This window comes from Zea mays, chromosome 7 (genome assembly GCF_902167145.1).
Source record: "Zea mays cultivar B73 chromosome 7, Zm-B73-REFERENCE-NAM-5.0, whole genome shotgun sequence".
In the NCBI taxonomy this organism is placed as follows: domain Eukaryota; kingdom Viridiplantae; phylum Streptophyta; class Magnoliopsida; order Poales; family Poaceae; genus Zea; species Zea mays.
This window is the reverse complement of record NC_050102.1, coordinates 179,479,172-179,498,867: the sequence shown is the minus strand read 5'-3', so window position 1 is coordinate 179,498,867 and position 19,696 is coordinate 179,479,172. Positions and strand designations below refer to the sequence as shown.

At 47.5% G+C, this 19,696-nt stretch overlaps 2 protein-coding genes and 1 long non-coding RNA gene across 7 annotated transcripts; 1 reads left to right on the top strand and 2 right to left on the bottom strand.

Annotated features, from left to right (window-relative positions):
• Positions 1–5,899: 5,899 nt before the first annotated feature.
• On the top strand, positions 5,900–9,112 carry LOC103634425 (cytochrome P450 734A5). The gene is made up of 2 exons (XM_008655948.3): positions 5,900–6,360; positions 7,634–9,112. The coding sequence occupies exons 1-2, from the start codon at positions 6,057–6,059 to the stop codon at positions 8,908–8,910; spliced, it is 1,581 nt and encodes a 526-aa protein (XP_008654170.1). The 5' UTR covers positions 5,900–6,056; the 3' UTR covers positions 8,911–9,112.
• Positions 9,113–9,459: 347 nt separating this feature from the next.
• Positions 9,460–14,475, bottom strand: LOC109940777 (uncharacterized). 5 transcript variants are annotated; one of them, XR_004851621.1, is made up of 3 exons: positions 11,434–14,475; positions 11,278–11,337; positions 9,460–11,091 (listed from the first exon to the last, which is right to left on the bottom strand). It is a non-coding gene; the product is annotated as an uncharacterized lncRNA (long non-coding RNA). The 5 variants fall into 5 exon arrangements; XR_002263472.2 differs by having other exon boundaries at positions 9,460–10,995; XR_004851622.1 differs by having other exon boundaries at positions 9,460–10,995; positions 11,278–14,475.
• Positions 14,476–16,546: 2,071 nt separating this feature from the next.
• LOC103633507 (probable galacturonosyltransferase-like 4) lies at positions 16,547–19,201 on the bottom strand. Its single transcript, XM_008655190.3, has one exon. It carries the CDS (start codon positions 18,299–18,301, stop codon positions 17,210–17,212), a length of 1,092 nt encoding a protein of 363 aa, XP_008653412.1. The 5' UTR covers positions 18,302–19,201; the 3' UTR covers positions 16,547–17,209.
• Positions 19,202–19,696: the final 495 nt, after the last annotated feature.

The following is a 19,696-nucleotide window of genomic DNA, read 5'->3' as shown; positions in this document are numbered from 1 at the left end:
GAAGGGTTCGACAGCCGCCCCAGAGCACGCAGAGCGAGGGATGACTCTGGGTACGTCCGATACATGGCCGAGGCTCGGGCTACGCTCCCGAGGTACCCTAGGACATTTTCGAGACCAGCAGGAGCGATTTTGTAACGGAATCCCATCAGAGGGAGGCATCGAGCCCTCGGACCATATCAAACGGGACCAGGTCCGGCAAATCACCTGCAGGTACTTTTGGAGCGCGCCTCTGGGCCACTAGCCGACCCTTATCGAACGGGGCACGGGCGTCCACTCGGATCACCCGTTAGCAACTCACTGGAGACACCATGTTTGGCGCCCTCCGAGGGCAACATGGCGCTTTCCCCCCTCCTCCTTGCAGAAAGGCGACGAAGGGGCGTATGATAAAAGCCGAGTCAGTCCTTGATCATCCTCTCGCTCTGTGCAGAGGCTCGGGGGCTGCTCTCGCAAACCCGGCTCCGGCCAAACCGTTGACGGCGTCAACAAACCAGCCCGAAAACTCGGAACCTGACCATGCACTCGGACTACGATCAGATCGCATGAGGGAACAACCAGGTCAGCCAAGGCATCACGAAAGGCATTAAGACCTCGGAGGAGTCAAACCACTCCTCCGAGGCCTCGGAGGCTACACCCGGCGGGTGCGCTCGCGCGCACCCACCGGAACAAAATATAACCGAGAAAGGCCGGTCCCCTTGCTAAAAAGTGTGACAAAGCCTCCAAGCGAGTACCAACACTCCCTTTGAGACTCGGGGGCTACTGTCGGGTACCATAATTAGGGATACCCCCAACACTCCTAAACTCGGCTGGTAATCACCATCAGCGCAAACTGCAGAGGCTGATGGGCGCAATTCAGGTCAAGGCTTTGTCTACTCAAGGGACGCGATCTCGCCTCGCCCGAGCCCAGCCTCGGGCGGGAACAGTAGTCCCAGACGGATTCACGCCTTGCCCGAGGGCCTCCTCAAGCAACGGGCACTCCCTCGACTCGCCCGAAGCCCGGCTCGGGCAGGCTTCGTAGTGAAGCAACCTTGGCCAAATCGCATCACCAACCGACCGTATCGCAGGCGCATTCAATGCAAGGATCGCCTGGCGCCTTATCCTGACACGCATGCCTCAGTCGACGAGGTCGAAGTGACCGCAGTCACTTAGCCCTCCCACTGACTGACCTGACAGGAAAGCAGCGCCGCTCGCCCCTCTCCGACTGCTGTGCCACCCGCCAGGGTGAGGCTGACAGCAGCTGAGTCCAGCCTCAGACGCCACAGGAAGCTCCGCCTCGCCCAACCTTGGGCCTCGACCTCAGGAGAAGTCTCCGCCTCGCCCGACCCCAGGGCTCGGCCCCCGCCTCGGCCTCGGAAGATGGACTCCGCCTCGCCCGACCCCAGGGCTCGGCCTCGACCTCGCCCGACCCCAGGGCTCGGCCTCGACCTCGACCTCGCCAGGAATCGCGTCCTCGCCCGACCCCGGCCTCGGCCTCAGGAGGAGTCTCCGCCTCGCCCGATCTCGGGCTCGGACCGACCACACCGCAGGGGGTACATCATTACCCTACCCCTAGCTAGCTCAGGCTACGGGGAACAAGACCGGCGTCCCATCCAGGCTCGCCCCGGTAACAAGTAATGATGGATCCCCGCGTGCGTCCATGACGACGGCGGCTCTCAGCCCCTTACGGAAGCAAGGAGACGTCAGCAAGGTCCCGACAGCCCCGACAGCTGTGCTTCTACAGGGCTCAAACGCTCCTTCGACGGCCACGACACCATGTACACAGGGCCCTAGCACCTCTCCGACAGCCACGTTGGCATGTACATAGGGCTCCGGCTCCTCTCTGCCGGACACGTTAGTATATTGCTACACCCCTATTGTACACCTGGACCCGCTCCTTGCGTCTATAAAAGGAAGGGCCAGGGCCCTCATACAGGGGGTGGTCGCGCGGGACTCTCTCTTTCCCTCGCGAACGCTTGTAAACCCCTACTGCAAGCGCACCCACTCTGGCGCAGGACAACACGAAGCCGCGGTTTCCCCCCTGTGTTCCGTCTCGCGCCAACCCATCTGGGCTAGGGCACGCAGCGACAATTTACTCGTCGGTCCAGGGACCCCCCGGGGTCGAAACGCCGACAAAATGATAGTTAAATTAATTACTAAGAGCTTGTGTATTATTACAAACCAGATCATTTTCCATTCATCGGGTCAATAAACCTTAATTATCTAAATCAAATCAATATAGATAATCAAAGTTCAAGCAAACATAAGTAGATCACCAAACCTGGATCATGTACCAAGTAAAGTGTAAGTTTTCCATCATATTAATATGAATAATAAATCTAATACTTAAAGTTTTCTTTACTTTGTGGCACTTAAAAGCCTTAGAGAAAGTTTAAGGCGAATACTGCACCTAAATGCAAATGAACCGTGGAAGTCTTCGAGTTGTAGGGAGTGCTCCATTTAATGACGTACGTGTGTAAAACATGCTCCTCTGTTTCAAAATAGAATTTGTTTTATACTAAATACATATTTATTCAATAACCTATAAATATAGTTTATATATTTTGAATATGGATGAAAATAGGAGAGATATAAAAACTTACATTTTAGAACGAAGGGAGTATAGCTTATATCAATATTAAAATAGCTTGAAAATGTATGCAAGCATGTAAATCCAAAATATGGACCCACACACGTACAACATTATATTTTCAAAATAGCTTGAAAATGTTTCTCGAAGAAGCACGTGTACACCCAAAATATGTTTAAGTATGTTGTTCATTGCATTCATTAGCTTAGTTTAATGGAAGAAATATAAACCAACCTTTTTAGCAACATTTTTCCAAAAAAATAATAAAGATCAAAACATTTCCTTTGTATTTTATAAAATCTGGTCGTTCAATGGAAGTTAGGTTGCGAGCTACAGTTCCTGTCGGGAAGAATGAAGAGGTGAAATCCTATATCAAAATGTGGCTAAAATTGAGAAAAAATAAAAAAAAATAGTAAGAGAAACATAAACCAAACTTTCCTAGCTATACTTTTCTCTCTAAATAACTAAATTTGAGCAAAAAGAACAATATAATTGGCAATTGAAACATAATTAAGCCAAACTTTCATAGCAACTAATAAAAAAACATTAATTACCAAACATATCTTTCTCTCTCTCCATGCATACAAATTAACACTTGCACCATTCATTAACCAACTAATATTTCTCATGGATAAACTGATTTAAGAACTAAACGTTAAAAAGAAGAGATGATAGACAAAATCTAACCATCTTAAGCAACCTCATTTTAGGAAAACATTGAAAATAACATAAATATATTCTTCTCTCACACACGATGAAAACCTAGATCTAAAAAGTGGCTAAAATTGAGTAAGAATGAACAAAAATTGACAAGAGAAACATAAACCGACTGTTCTTAGCAACCTTTTTTCCCCAAAAAATGAAGATCAACCCCCTTGTATTTTGTGAAATCTAGACCTTCAAAATCGCTTCCAATGGAAGTTAGCCGCGAGCTACAGTTCCTGTCGGGGAGGACGTAATGGTATTTATAATATAAAGTTCACTGGCGGTTCTCTTAACACACCGCCAGTTGAAATGTACGATGTCCACTGGCAGTTCCTTAAGCCGGGCCCATATATTTATTTTCACTGGCGCTCTATAACTGAAATCACCAGTGAAAATTTGTGCATGTTGCAGACTTTAAGCTCTTTTCTACTCGTGTTTCCGAAAAAACAAAAAAGAAACACGTAGAATTTTGTACTGATGTTGATAATTACTCCATCCATCCTAAGATACTAGTCGTTTTAGTTCTTGTTTTTATGTCTATTATGAAGATGAACCTAGATATATATATATATATATAACACATACATTAAATATTGTATAAACCGTTAATTAACTAAAACAAATTTTAATTTAAGATGGAGGGAGTAATTCATTAGTTATTACTGTAACAACGAAGCTTTGATCCCACGCACGCTCCGCCGCCGAGTATTTTTGTGACGAATTTAGCCAAAAATAATGTCAAGGTCATAAGAACAACTTTGCTATATGATATATGAACTTTAACGATGTTTTGCTAAAGAATTTATAAATTTTATGGCTGACCCGATAAACGCCCCTAAAATTCGCCCCTGTGGCGTGCATCTATTATGTGACATGCATGCTATATCTAGAAGGAATACGTGGTAGGACGAACCGACCAGAGGGGCGGGGGATGCACGCTATGCTATCGCTATCCATATGTGACATGTGTACATTGTGAGTTTTTTTTTTCTATTCCCACTTCCCTAATACTAGTAGTCAAGAATTCAATGTACTTAGGGAAGAGCTTAAAGTCTGCAACATGCACAAATTTTCACAATGTCAAGGTCATAATACGTGGTAGTCAAGAATTCAATGTACTTCAAGATTAGTATGCCTCTTGCGGTGCATATATATACTATGTCGATGGCAAACAAGTGGACTGCATATATACTAGCTAATTATTAGTATCTCTATCTAGATAACGTTTTAGACTAAAAATGCATTCATTAATTAATCTATGAATATAGTTTGTAGGTGCGTCCGTATTTATTATATTGATTTAATATGGATGGAAAGACTAGAAAGAACTAAATTTTAGGACAGAGGAATATGTTTTATTTTCTACAAAATGAGTATGTACGCGTACTTTAAGAAACAAAATGAGTATATCTGCATATATATATATATACATGTACTGCCAGCAGGGAAGCATCTTAGTATGCGTTTGTATATCGTCTTAGTATTTGCATATCAATAAACGCCGGTAGTACATATACGCACCTGGAGAATTAATGTAGATGTAGATGGCAGCAGCACACAGTGCAGACATGCAAGGAAGTCGTAGGCAAACAAAGCATGTATCTATCATATTCTAGTCTAAAAAGTAGGAAGCAATCCAACCACTAACACCATAAAAAAGGGTAGAAATGACAAGGATTTGCATGCAAAGCAATACCTGTACCTGGTGACGGAGGGTACGTTTTGATCTGGCTTTTCGGTTCGAACTGAACGGTGGTTAACGACCACGAAAAATAAAGGCGTGTCAGGTCCGGTATTCGTATATATACCAGTGATGTCTGAATATTATAAAACATGAAAAAAATATATATGTAAAGAACAGCTAGCTACATTCCGGCATCAGGAATAGAGAGAAGGAAGGGGGATCGGATCAGCTACCGGCCGGTGCGTGTACGTGGCCAACTGTGCCGTGTTGTGCCGTGCATGCGCGTGGCTGGCGGCGACAGGGCCCCGACCGTACCAACCCCCCGCGCCACGCCTTTTTCCCGGACGGACGACAGCAACACAGCAGGCAGCAGCCGCGAGTGCATGCGCGCGCGGCGCGACCTGACCAGACCTCAGGGTGCCTCAATGCAAAGCTAGCTAGACCTAGACGACATGGAAATCCAACTCCAATCCGGAGTCCATCAGACCAAATTAAAGCAATGTGAAAACCTCTTTTCCCCCCCTCCGAGACTAGACTAAAATTCCGCAACAATGGAGTATGTGTGTGTGTGTGAATCTTGTAGGATGCTTTCATTCGTTTCAAACTTTGTTGACATTGCTCACCTACCCCCTACCATGCATGAACGACGAAGAACAGTCCTCCAATTCCCTGCTTCATCATCAGACCCATATACAATTCAATATATGCTCTACTACAAAGTGTTAATAAATAAAGAGGAAAAAAGAAAAATTCCGTGGATGGCAGCAACCTGGAGCACAGATAAGGCCTCTGTATTCAATTCAATAATCCAAATACGAAAAGCTGCCGATCGACATCGCAGTCTCATGCATGAATGCATCTCATCCTTCCCACTGCTGTCGCCCAGCAGCTAGCTATGTGCCTGTCTTCTGTCTATATAAACCTGGCGTCCCGCGTAGGGAAGGCGTACTACCAGGTCCCCATTGCGGCCTCCTGCCTCCACTCCACCTCGAAAGGGCGAGGCGGGGCAGCTAGCACCGCAGCTGCTGCTTCTTCCTCCACGCCGGTGCACCGGCAAATAACCCCCCCGCGGGCACCCGCCGCCCCGAGCGTAGCGCGCGCCATATGACGACGGCGTGGTGTTGGCCGTGGCCGTGGCAAGCGACCTTGCTCGCGGCCGCGGCGTGGCTGTGCCTGCACGCGGCCGTGGCGCGGCTCATGGAGGCGCTGTGGTGGCGGCCGCGCCGGCTGGAGCGCCACTTCGCGCGCCACGGCGTGCGTGGGCCGGGCTACCGCTTGTACCTGGGCAGCTCCATCGAGCTCAGCCGCCTCATGGAGGACGCCTCCTCCCGCCCCGCGCCGCGCGATGAGCCGCACCGAGTTCTGCCCCGGGTGCTCGCCTTCCACCACCATTGGGACAAACTCTACGGTACGGTATATCGATCGACACCCCACTAGTTGGCCTGTTGCATGCCTAATCTCTGCAGTGCATCCTGGATCAATAATCAACTAATTACTTAATTAATCCATCCAGTTCTTCTCTTACGATCACCTGAGATTCGTCCATCCATCGAATTCTTCAAAACATTATTCCCTTTTTTTATTTCCTTCGATCGAAAACCTTAGCCTTTGACAAAGCCAAAAGGAAGAATCAACGACGGTGCAACTTTACAGGTTTACCGGTTCCAACTCCGCATGAATGGAAATTAAACAAAAGGCGTGCATTTGCGCGTATGCATATACAAATCTATATCATATTTTTTAAATAAATAAATAAATAAAAGAGTGGACGTACGACGCGCGCGCGCGGGCGGGAAAGGAGGCGACATGCTTCCATGCTTTTGGCAGACAGAAACACAACAACTCATCTAAACTATGCTCTATTGTTGAGTAGAGTGACCTTCATTTCGTCATCTCAGTTTCGCTTTGAATTCACCAACTCAATCTCACTTTAAACATATGTGGATCCATCCGTGCGGTACGTGCAAGCGGCCGGCTTTCATGCTTGCTTCGTGCTTCGTGCAATCTCACTTTAAACATATGTAGAAGTTGTAGTCAGAGTTGATCGAGCGAGGATCCAAACCCGTTGGTTGCTTACTCGCTGTTAGTTTATGCTATATTATGCTAATCTTTGCGGAGATCGTTGATGATAATTAGTCGACGCGGTTTGTGGAGTATAACATGGAAAGGACAACCCTAGCCAGCTACGACGACTTACCTACACATGCTATAGATCATGCGCATGCATGCATGTGCGTTTAAAACACTGAAGCAAAGTGCTGCGGCCTTAGCTTGGCTGCACGGCAACCCAGTACGCCTAGAGATTTTATCATTGCCTGCTTGCACTTGCCGCGTTTCCCATGGTATGGTATCACATGCATATGCGCTTGCTTGATCATGCTACGTCGGATGCAGCATATATGATTTCATATGCCAACTTGCATTTTGTCAAAAGAATTATACTAGACGTGGTTTATATATTCACTCACACACACATGCATGACCGATGAAAACCAATAAGGTTTTCTCTCTCCTTTTTTAAGAGAGACAAGCAATTGGATTAATTAGTTCTATGTTCAGGTCTAATCACCCCATTTATATATATTTTGGCGCCTCGCATCATGATTCATGCTCTAATTACCCATTATATTTATATATATTTTGGCGCCTCGCATGATGGTTCATGCATATGATGCATGCAGGTCCAATGCATCTGATCTGGTTCGGGACGACGCCGCGGCTGGTCGTGAGCTCGCCGGAGCTGATCCGGGAGGTGCTGCTGTCGCGGTCGCAGCATTTTGACCGGTACGAGGCACACCCGCTGATCCGCCAGTTCGAGGGCCTCGGCCTCAGCAACATCCACGGCGACGAGTGGGCGCGCCGCCGCAAGATCCTGGCGCCCGCCTTCCACGCCGAGAACCTCAAGCTGCTCGCGCCCTTCGTCGCCGGCACCGTGCAGCGGATGCTGGAGGAGCGCGTGCTGCTGCCGGGCGGGCCCGGCGAGGTGGAGCTGGACGTCGCGGACTGGTACCGGCGGCTGCCGCAGGAGGTCATCACCGTCGCCACGTTCGGCCGCAACAACAGCGACGAGGGCAGCGCCGTGTTCCGGCTGCAGGCCGAGCACGCCAGCTACGCCACCGAGGCGCACAGCAAGGTCTTCTTCCCGGGCTACAGGTTCCTGCCCACCAGGAGGAACAGGCGCGTGTGGCAGCTGGACAGGGAGATCAGGAGACTGCTGGCCAAGCTCGTCGCCGGACTGCAGAGCGGCGGCAGCGGTGATCACCGACACCAGGGCCGGGACCACGGGCGCGCCGGCGGCGGCATGAGGGACTTCATGAGCTTCATGGCCCCGGCCATGGCGGCGGACGAGATCATCGAGGAATCCAAGAACTTCTTCTTCGCCGGGCAGGAGACGCTCACCAGTTTGCTCACCTGGGCCACCGTCGCGCTAGCCATGCACCAGGAATGGCAAGACCGCGCTCGCGAGGAGGTCATGGAAGTCTGCGGCAGCCGGGCCGTCCCCACCAAGGACCACATACCCAGGCTCAAGACGCTCGGGATGGTCATCAACGAGACGCTCAGGCTCTACCCGCCGGCGGTGGCCATGATCCGGAAGGCGAAGCGGGACGTGGAGCTCGGCGGCTGCGTGGTGCCGGCGGGCACGGAGATCATGATCCCCATCATGGCGGTACACCACGACGCCGGCGTGTGGGGCGACGACGCCACGGAGTTCGACCCCGCGCGCTTCGCGGACGATGGTGACCGCCGGCCGCGGCAGCAGATGGCGTTCTTCCCGTTCGGCGGCGGCGCGCGGGTGTGCATCGGCCAGTACCTGGCGCTCATGGAGGCCAAGATCGCCTTGGCTACGGTGCTGCAGCGCTGCAAGTTCCGCCTGTCGCCGGCGTACGTGCACGCGCCGAGGGTGCTTATGATTCTCAACCCACAGCACGGCGCGCCGGTCATCTTCCGGCCATTGTGAAGCCAGCCATCTCGCAGCTTCGATCGAATTCAATTGCTTCTTGTAAATAAGTTATCATCTCTCATTGCCAATTGCAAATATATAAAGTATATCATACTTACGTGACAGGTGTCAGATGTACAAAGAAGGATAGAAACATTTCTAGCGACATTTGTTCACTCGTACCAATTCGTATATACGTATTTGGCCTTGAGAAATTGAACCGAAGTGTACGTGTCCTTTGGAAAGAAGAGGAAGAAAGAAGAAGGGGAAGGGAAAGGAAGAAAGAAGATGAAGAGAGAGAAAAAAAGAGGAAGAATAAGAGAGAGAAAAGAGCAAGAATAAGAGAGAGAAAATAAGATAATCAGCCTCGACACCCATTGCAACAGATGGATCCACTTGATGACAATCTTACTCATATAAAATACTACACACCCTCACCCAATTTTCTCGATGGTACCAACACCAAACCACAGTGCAGTTTATTCCTGCAGCGAATTCTGCTACAAGTGCATAAATCAATGAATTCCGATACGAATGCTAAGTGTTTCACACGGAGAATGCAGTTTGTGGCCAAACCTTTTCCATATATGAAAAACAAGCTCCATACAGGGCAGCACATTACACAGGATGTCTTCAGAACTTTGAGGTGAGAAAGGGTTCCTGAACATCAACATCAAGGAGCTATGTTCGAATTTCCTGAGGGTTTATACTGACATCCGCGCAAGCTTCTCGATTTCTTTGATAATTAAAATGGGGCACATTATTAGCGCTTCAATGCACATCACTCAGAAATCTTAACATCGAGTTCCAATCATCATATTCTGTTACTCTATTACTAGCATCGATTGCTTGGACACAGAATAGGGTTAGGGTTAAGTTAGAATTAGGCAATACAGTAGTAATACCTTTGCTAGTGGGGAGATTGTGGAGTAGCTTCAACAGTTCTCTGTGATTGTCAGCCAAAACCTGAGATAATCTCTCGAGGTTTGTTTGGATTGGCAACAAATACCTGCATCCGCGTAGTGAAAATGAACCTTCCAAAAAATGGCAACAACATAGTGCTCACGCAAAGCTATGATTAATTCAAACCAACAGCTATCCAACGTAAAACCGAAAGGGTAAACGTATACCTTCAAAATGTGCAAGGAACATATCCTGATATTTTTGGTTGAATCCTACAAAAGACACTGGCTAGTACTCCCTCCGTTCTTTTTTATTTGTCACGTTTTAGGTCAAAAATAAACTAGCGGACGACAAATATTCGAGAACGGAGGTAGTACTTAGTAGAGGCATTAAAAAAAGAATGTGTATAGCATGAAAAAGATGGCCACTAGTTATGAAGATGAAAACAAACTATCTATGACTAACCTGTGTTGTTTTCATCATTTGTCTTAAAAGAAGAAAATTTGTAGCACTGGCTAGTTGGCAAGTGTGTATATTTGGACTACTTTTTTTCTCTCAAACAACGCAGGAGATTTGCGTGTCATTTCATTTAAGAAGGAATATTTGAACTACTTTTGTATTAGAAACTATGAGAACTGCTCGAATACTCACTGTTAGATACAAGATGACTGGGGTACCCAAGCAATACATAAATAGCCCAGAGAAATAAAATGGTAGTATTCAACATGAACAATGGTGCTATGCAATTTAGCTATAAACAGAAAGCCATTTAGATCTGAATGGCCGGATCTCTGGCAGTCACTAAAGAACAATTGCAAGAGTATAGTTCTGCACGTATATCTTAGTCTCTGAGGATGACCTTTGCTTGGCAAGATATCCAAAAGCCAAAGCAGGATCTCTCATCTATTGTGCTAATAACAACCGCCATTTTTCACAAGATAATGGCACTAAAATGTCATAACTACTTAAGTGAAAAATCAAGAAACAGAGGAAATGAGAAGGGTGATCAATATCATTGCTGATTCTTTAAATATAAGCAGGGAACTTATACTCTAATACCTTCAGAAGACCCACCATAATGTTTAAGTAACGAACTTCGAAAATGAAACTCTTCACTATTGAGCATTTGGGGCCTCTAACAGAAACTCTGAACGAAACTGGCATGCAGCGAAGTGCCTTAAAGCATCGCATTTTTGTACCCTACAAGAAATTGCAATTTAAATAGTCTAACCTTCACCGATTGTCTTTGTGTAGAGTAAAAACTGCGCATGTTTACAATGGATCGGCGCTTCAAAACTTTAGCAATACAAAAGAACAATTATTCATTAAAAGCCAAACCAACCTATGCAAAAGATGACACGGAGGAAGATACAAAATGCAAGGGACAGGGTGGAGCAAAACTATTGGTCCTCTTAATTATTTGGAATAAACATTAAAATTATGAATTTCATTCGTTCTACATAAAGGTATTATTTGGCTGACCTGTTCATAATTTGAGCTCAGGAATTCAGAGACTTGATCTTCATGTTTGGTTAGCAAATCCTGCAAGTATCTTGTCAACAGCAAACATCAATCCTGAAGAAGCAAACATAAATCCATTTTTTATTTTAAAGATCAAATTGACAAGATTATATTTACCTTGAAGGTGTTCAGAGCATCAGAAGCAATATCGAAGTTTGGCAATTCAACTTACTGGAAAAACAACTCGAAGCTACTTGACTCCAATATATATCTGAAAGAGCAGTATAAAATCAAATGTATGAAAACATAATCATTTGCAAAATTAACTAACTCATTTATTTGTTTGTTTGCTTTAGTTTTTTTTGCAAAATCTAACATCTGCATACTACAGAGTACATTTCCATGACTGCTTGTTTTAGCGAATGCATTATGTACTATATCTGTCCATGCATGCAACTACAAAGGGCCAGAGGTTCTAAAAAAACAGATGTCAGGCGAAGGCATATATGCTGGAAACTGTATGCTATTGCAGATCCACTAAGAAAAGAAAATATAGTTGAACAAATATTCCAAACCTTACTTCCAAGTTCTTGTAGCTGGTAAAACATAGTTAAATCAGTCAGGCGCAGGAGTATTACAATGGCATATACTACAGGAGCAGTTCATAGACAAACACACAAAAATAATGCAAGTCCTGCTATACAGCCTTCTTCATGGGTTCCATTTCATTTGAGCCATCGAAAAGATTGTGGAAGACTTGGGCTCCCTCAAAATGCAAGTTTTTCCTTTGGTTGTCAATAAGGAATAAGTGTTGGACTGTTGATAGACTTCAAATGAGAGGATTGCAATACCTGGTGTGTCCCCTATGTGATCAAGAGCAAGAAACAACCCAATATCTCCTTTGCACTTGCAGTTTTGCTAGACAGTTTTTGCATCATATTTTGTCGCTCATGGGACTGGGTGATCTCACTTTTGATATTGATGAGATCTCTTTTGCTGTGCGGTGGGGAAAGGCTCTTAAAAAAGTGCATAAGAGCAGGATAAAAGGCTTCAATAGTGTCATAATTCTAGGGGCTTGGTGCTTATGGCTTCTTCGTAACAAGGTTGTTTTTGATGGAGTGAATCCTTCCATTAGCACTGTCAAAAGACTGTTTTTAGATTAATTGATCTGCTGGGATAAGGCGGGTGCTAAGCATCTTGAGAGTCTTGGGCTTGCAGTTGCCTTAAATAGGGTCTTGGCTACTTCTAGTGCTACAGTTTAGACTAGTCGGGTCTGCCTTATCCTTTGCTTATGTTTCTTCTCTTGTGTTGTTGGAGAGGAGGCATGGGTGTTAGGTTCATGGTGCTTACTGCTTACGTCCAGTTTTTTCTGCACTCCGGGCTTTGTACTCTGGTCCACTTTAGACCTTTTCTCCTCTCTTAATATAATGATGTGCAACTCTCTTGTGCGTTTGAGGAAAAAAAATAATGCAAGTAGAAGTGGTAAAACTATTGCATATACTACAAATGCATTTCACAAACAAACACACAAAATAATACAACTATGCAAATATAAGTGGTAAAAATAAATAGCCATAGGAAGCAATCAGTTATCTATATATTTCTGCAATTGCATTCCCATTTCCAGCCAAGAAACGAATCAGCATGCTCCAATTCCCTGTGTTCCAATCCAATTCATAACTTCAGAAACAGGCCTTACCAAACAACAAGGAAATCCAGAAGATCAAAATGATTTTCAATATACTGGAGCAACATAACTCCGCCTACGTTGTCTCAACATAGCAGGTTCGAAGCCCTAGTAAAGGAAGAGAAGGGTTGTGATAGGCTTGGCGAGCCAACGTTGAATATAGCTATTCTCGTGGAGACAAGACACGGAAGAAATCCGTTGGGGCACCAATAAGGCTAATAACACAGTGAAAAAGGTTGTCACACTCAATTTGTGAATATACATACCTCCCAACCCTTTCTTTCTTCTATTAATGCAATGATATGCAGTCCTCCTGAATTTCAGAAGAAGAAAAAAACATACCTCCCAACCCAAGGAAGGAAGATTCTGAACAAAGAAGGAAATAACACCCTCCTTGCAAATCTCAAGGGCTATCTGCAGAACCTGCTCTTGATTTGGTTCCACTTCACCAGCAAGTGTATGCCTAAACGTAAGTATGTTTTTCTCAGCATCCTCAAGAGCCTAACAGGAGCATGCACAAATTCATGAGCAACATGTTTTTTGTACCATGGTGTTCACTGCTCAGTGCACAAGAAATCTATACAGGGGCTACACATCAACCAGAGAACAACTAAAACTGTAAATTAAATAAGTAAACAGGTTCTCACTTAAAGCTGGCTCAACATACATATCTAATTATCTATTTCCATGCGAACAGTGTTGAAAAGAACATGAGAGAAGTGCAGATTCGGAAGTGATCTGGCTCTTGCAGTTGTTGTATGTCAAAGATCAATGATATGTTGCAAAAAGATCACAACTGCTAACTTATACATGTGGTGAACAAGTAAGACCAAGTGTCATCTCACTGTCATGATTAACTTTATAACTACATCAAACAAATGAGTGTAGAACCAAACTTCCATTACCACCACCTACATGGAGGCACAAATGTGCAATCCAGTGGCAATTGCAACCTCACAGCCCTCATTACAATCCACTAGTCAGTTGTTTTCTGAAGCTTTGAGCGACAAGCTAAAGAGACAGACCAACCATTCAAACCGCCCTGACAATTAACAAAGTATCAGGCAATGCCCCCATCAATACCAGCAATCTCTACTTGCCGATGTCAAGCAACATTCGTCAACTGACAGAGAACTGGAGTACTGTCAGTCTGTCACCAAGAAAAGGGAGTCTACCAAAAAAACGCGACTCTATCTCTATGGGACTCCGCACAAGTCCAGAAACAAAAGCAACTCAACCTCGTTGACAGGACCCAAGATGATCCGGTTGGTGGGTGGACGAGACGTTAGCGGCGAGCCTGCAGTCCTGCACACGCGGATGGAATGCGGGACCAAGATGTTGGAGGGCCGCGCATATACCTTCGCGCCGCCGCGCCGGTCATGGTGTCGAGGGCGACGAGGGGGGTCCTTGACGGAGCGCGCGATCTCCTGCGGCTACGGGCGCGCTTTTACGGAACAAGAAGGACATCTCGCCGCTATGTTACGGCTGATGGCCGGCACTGCAGTAGTAGAGGAATTGTTGAAGATTGTTGTTCAGTTGAGGATTAGGAAAGAGGTGGCAATAGCCTTCAGTGTCAGGAACTCAGGATTGAGTATTGGGCCGTTATTGGGCCATGCAAGCGGAGAGTAGGATGGCAACACGTTATTGGGCTAGTTTGGCAACCTTATTTTTCTATGGGATTTTCAATTTCTCAAGGGAAAATGAACTAATTTCCCATGAGAAAATGAAAAACCCTTGGGAAATTGTGGTTCCCAAACCAGCCCTAAGGTGCGGATTTTGGTGTGAAATTGTACCCACGGGTACGGTTGCGAGCTTGGTTTTCAATCGATAATTTTTTTTCTCGCGGGTACGAAAATATTATACTCATGCCCGCAAATCTGTGTACTCACAATAGATATATATGTGTATAAATGTAATTATATATGTGTGTATATGGTATATATTTGTGTGCGCGCGCGTGTAATTATGTGCTCACGGGTATACCCATGGGTTTATGGCAACCTATAGTCATAGGTATGGATAATATATTATATCTGTCGTGGGTAATAGGTACGGTGCGAGTTTAATATTAAACCCGCGAATACGGATTTAAAAACCCTCTACTCGTGAGTTTTAAACTCATTGTCATCCCTATTGAAGAGAGAGGTTCATGTAACCAGGCTTATGCGTAGCTAAAAGATAGAGAAACAAAAGTTTTGAATGAATTTTGAAGTAGCTTAACGTTGTCAATGATGCAAAATCATTCATTAGCTTTTTGTCATTTTCTACAAATGATTAAAATTGTTGTCAAAGGTGTCGGCAAAATTCGTGAGTCGTCACTGCGGTGCAATGCACGTGCATATTATTTTCTGAAAAGGATCAAAACCGTACACCGTAGCCCATAGCGCATGAGCTAAAAATTCATGACCTGGGACCTAGGTACACATGTTCAAATGGGCCGCCCCGACAGTGGGGCCCGTGATCTGGCACGTGCACGATTTGGCCCAACTAAAAGCGTGTCCGATCCGGCCTAGCCCGATAGCCATGTTGGGCTTTGGCCGGTGGTGCAGGTACGGGTCTGGTCTGCTTGAGTGACTAGTTTTATAACGGTTAGTCTGTTTTAGCTATAATACTGAAGATCCTGTTATTATATGAGAGTATTTATAATTATGATATGTGTTTTTATGTGTATCTGAAACTATTTGTCTAAATATGTATCTAAAATTATAAATATAATTATTTGAATCTAAAATAAGTTCGAATATTGCCTTTAAATTCTGAATTTTGGAGTTTTTTACGGGTCTGGGTCCAATCCGGCACGGCAGGCCTGTCGTGCCTTCAGCCAGACACGGTCCGTGTAAAAATAATCGTACTAGGTCTAGGCTGCGTCAGCCTGTCCGCGGGCCACCCCGGCCCAGCACGATATGAACCGTGCCGGGCTTGGATTGATATCCCTCGTACCGAGCCCAGTCGTGCCTGAACTGGCTCGTTGAACATGTATCTCCTTGACTTGACATATATAGAAGTGATAATTTTTTTGGGCTTTCCCGAATACAAATTATTCGATGAAGGGCAACATGGTCTTTATTTTCCTTTTGTGTTCTCTCTCGGTGTGTTGTTCGGTATAGGGATGGCAATAGAAAATTTTCCGTCGGGTTTTAGTTTCCCTTACTCGACCCCGTGACAAAAAAAAATTCCGCGATAATCCTGACGAACGCTTGCAGGGGATATTTCTTCCCCATCCATATTCCCCGCAGAGATAAATCAGTGTCGGGGATCTCTATCCCCACTTAAATTATAATTAGATCGTACTTAATTTGTTATTAATGTAAAACATTGTAACTTATACACATTGTTAGATCTAAAAAATCATTATGTGTACATTAAAATGAACATATTTGTACAACGGGTGATCTCTTGATAAAATAATTATTTATTTTTATCATTAACCATTACATATGAAAACATCGTCACATTTAAGTTTAACGGGTCTCCATGGGGATGGGGAATGTTTCACCATTCCCGTCCTCGTTTATCCGTCGGTGGATAATTTTTTCCAGTTTACATCCCCGTGGGGGAAGAAACTTTTCCATCCCCATCCCCGTGACAGGAATTCCCTGCGGGAAATCGGAAATCGGGTCCCGTTGCTATCTCTAGTTCAGTAGTATACAACTCGGTTTTGTTAGTGTGTAGTATCCCCTCCACCGCATCACCCTAGTCGATCTCTTTACAAATTACAACACACCACCAACCCTCTAGATCTGATGACCCCCACGAGATGATGACCTATAATGTATACAATACAAAAACGACGACGTACGTAGGATCTCGGATCGACTAACAAACCCAATGAAGACGTACGATCGAGAGGAAGAGCGAGCGAGTGAGGTGTCTCGATCGAGACATGCACGATTATTCCCTCCGGCCGACCTTTTACACACGTACTACGTACGATTGGCTGATCATCCACGCATGCATCGATCTTCCGCCAATGCAACTCACCGTCTCCTCGATCTCCTCTCAGCAATATACGTACAATCCTTCGTCGCTCATCTTGATCGGAGTAGCTAGTTCTCTTCTGAAATGATGCATATGCCCTAGCTGCTCGCTGCCGTGTGCACACGGCACACACGTACGCACGGACACACCTCCTCTTGGATCGATCGTCTCCCTGCTCGCCGCCGTCGGCCGCCGTCGTGCCCCGGGTCGATCTCGATCGTTGACCCATGCATGGCCGCCAAGACGCATTCCGGTGTAGCTTGCTTAGCATGGACGGACGGGTCACTACTACTCCTCCAGCGCGGTGGCCGCGGCCTTGTAGAGGTCGTAGGGCGCCCAGAGGTAGTCGACGGTGCAGGGCTTCCGGGAGTCGAGCCGCAGCCAGGGCTTGCCCTTGCCGCTCCAGTGCAGCAGGCTGATGGGGCCCGGGTGCAGGCTCCGGCACCTGCCCTCGACGTTGTCGCCGCCCAGGCCGTGCTGGTTCCAGCGGTGGTCCACGGGCCTGATGTCGCCGGCGAGCACCAGCAGGAACGGAGGCAGCGACCCCAGGTGGTAGATCCGCTTCCGCTTCTGCACCGCCATCCACTCCTCCACCCGCCGGGTGTACCCTCCCCGCCGCCAGCGCGCCACGTCCATGACCATCACGCCCGTGTTGAAGTAGCAGGGGCGGCGGTCCCGGAAGGCGGCGCGCAGCTCCCGGTCGGACCAGAAGGCGTCGGTGAAGTACTTGGTGAAGTTGGCGTGGCAGTACTCGGGCGCCGCCACCACGTGGCGCTCGCCCAGGTCCACGGACCAGAGCTTGCGCACGTCGTCCACCACCACCACGTCGGAGTCCAGGTAGATGACCCGGCGCACGACGGCCGGGAGCGTGTCGGCCAGGTAGATGCGCGCGTAGTTGAGTGGCTGGTCCAGCGCGTGGCGCACGGAGCGGGAGATGCGGCCGCGCACCCGGGAGGGGTCGAACCGGTGCACGCTCGGGTCAAGGTACGGGAACGTGGCGCGGATCGCCGCCAGCGGGTCCGGGTCCGAGTCCGAGTCCGGGTCCGCTGCGGCGGCTAGGAAGTGGAACGCCACGTTCTCCGGGCACGCCGTGTGCTGCAGGATGGAGAAGACGGCCGCCATGGTGCCGCGCAGGTAGTTGGCGTCCAGCGTCATGGCGACGTCGACGTGGCCGTCGGGGGAGCCACGGGGCGGGCACTCGTCCCCGTTGCGGAACGCGGGCGCCTCGCGGAACGCCGGGGGCGACGGCGGCTGCGGCGGCGCGGACGACGATGATGATATCCGGACCACGTCCACCCGGATGGCCGACGCGGCGGCCACGAGCAGGAGCAGGAGGGCGGCTGCTGGTGCTGCAGCCATCCTGCAGCAGGCCCTCGCCATGGTGACCGGACCGGACCCGACGACCGGGGGTGGTGGCAGACGTGGGAAGGGGCGCCACGCCCCCACCGCGCGCCAGAGGTGTTTGTGGGGTGGTTGGGCAGGGGAGGATAAAGTTGGCAAGGGAGGAGGCGGGACGCGCGCGCGCGAAGGGCGAGGTTGGTGTCGAGGGACGGACGGACGGCGTCGACGACGCCCTGTGCGCCTATGCTATACTTAGACGATGATCCATATCATCAGTAGGTGACTGACGGCACATGCGCCACCATGCCAATCATCATCCATATGATCCGTCTCCACATGCCTGCGTATGTGCTTTGCAGCTCTCTTGCCTGACCTGCCTATCTATCTATGTTTCTATGTATATCTGCTAAGTATCTGCTCGGTCGTCAGCCGCCGTAGGCTGCAAATGGACAGGATCGTCGTGTCTGCGCTGCGGCTGCGGCTGCGGCGGCCGGCGGCGTCCTGATTGGACTATTGGAGAGGAGAGGAAGCCGCCGTGCCGCGTGACAACAATGCTGCGGCTGGAGGGTGGCCCGACCAGTTTATTTATACCTGGGACACGTACGACGTGCGGCAGAGCCTAGAGGGAAGAAGACAGGAAATGATGGGGATGGGGAGAGGAGGAAGACGACGGACGGACGGACGGACGTGTCGGCGAGCAGTCCAGCTTGCCGCTGCGTGTCCAACTCCAAGGTCAAGGCCGGCCTAGGCTCCACTACCACTATATGCATCCATAACAGCCAGCTGCTCCTCGTGACATGCGTGCACATGTGCTGTTAGTTGCACTGCATTATGTTGCATGTACGCACGCAAGCCTGCCATTCCTCTCAATAATCAGCGGTTGTTGGATGGAGGGTCGTCTCCTGGGGTTATTCTATCGTTTAGCCGTCCTCTTGGCGAGTTCAGATGAAGCCATGGAATATATGGTTCCCGAAACAACTCAGTGGAACGGAAGATGCCAGCTGAATGTATCCATGCTTATTTGGATTTTCCCTCTAAAGTTAGCTTCAAATTTTAGCATATCTCACACTAAAATTTTAGAGTTTATTTTTGAAGTTCTTTAAATTTTTATAGCTCTAAAATTTACTAGAAGATCTAAACATACATTTGTTAGAAAATTAGGCATTATCAGTTTTAATTTAATCCAGAAAACCAGTGTGATGTATGTGACGACATGTATGTGCATGTATGTATGACTACTCGCATAAGCAGTAAACAACAGTAAAAAATGCACAATTGTTAAGAACAGAATGTACCCTGCTGTTAGCAACCCTCACCGATAGAGCATGAATCACTGAACCAGACAAAGCATAACTCAAGCAACAAGTGCTGGATAGATGGAGTTTGGGAAGGAAACAACAAGTAGGGAAATCACAGCTAGAAGGAAGATGCTAT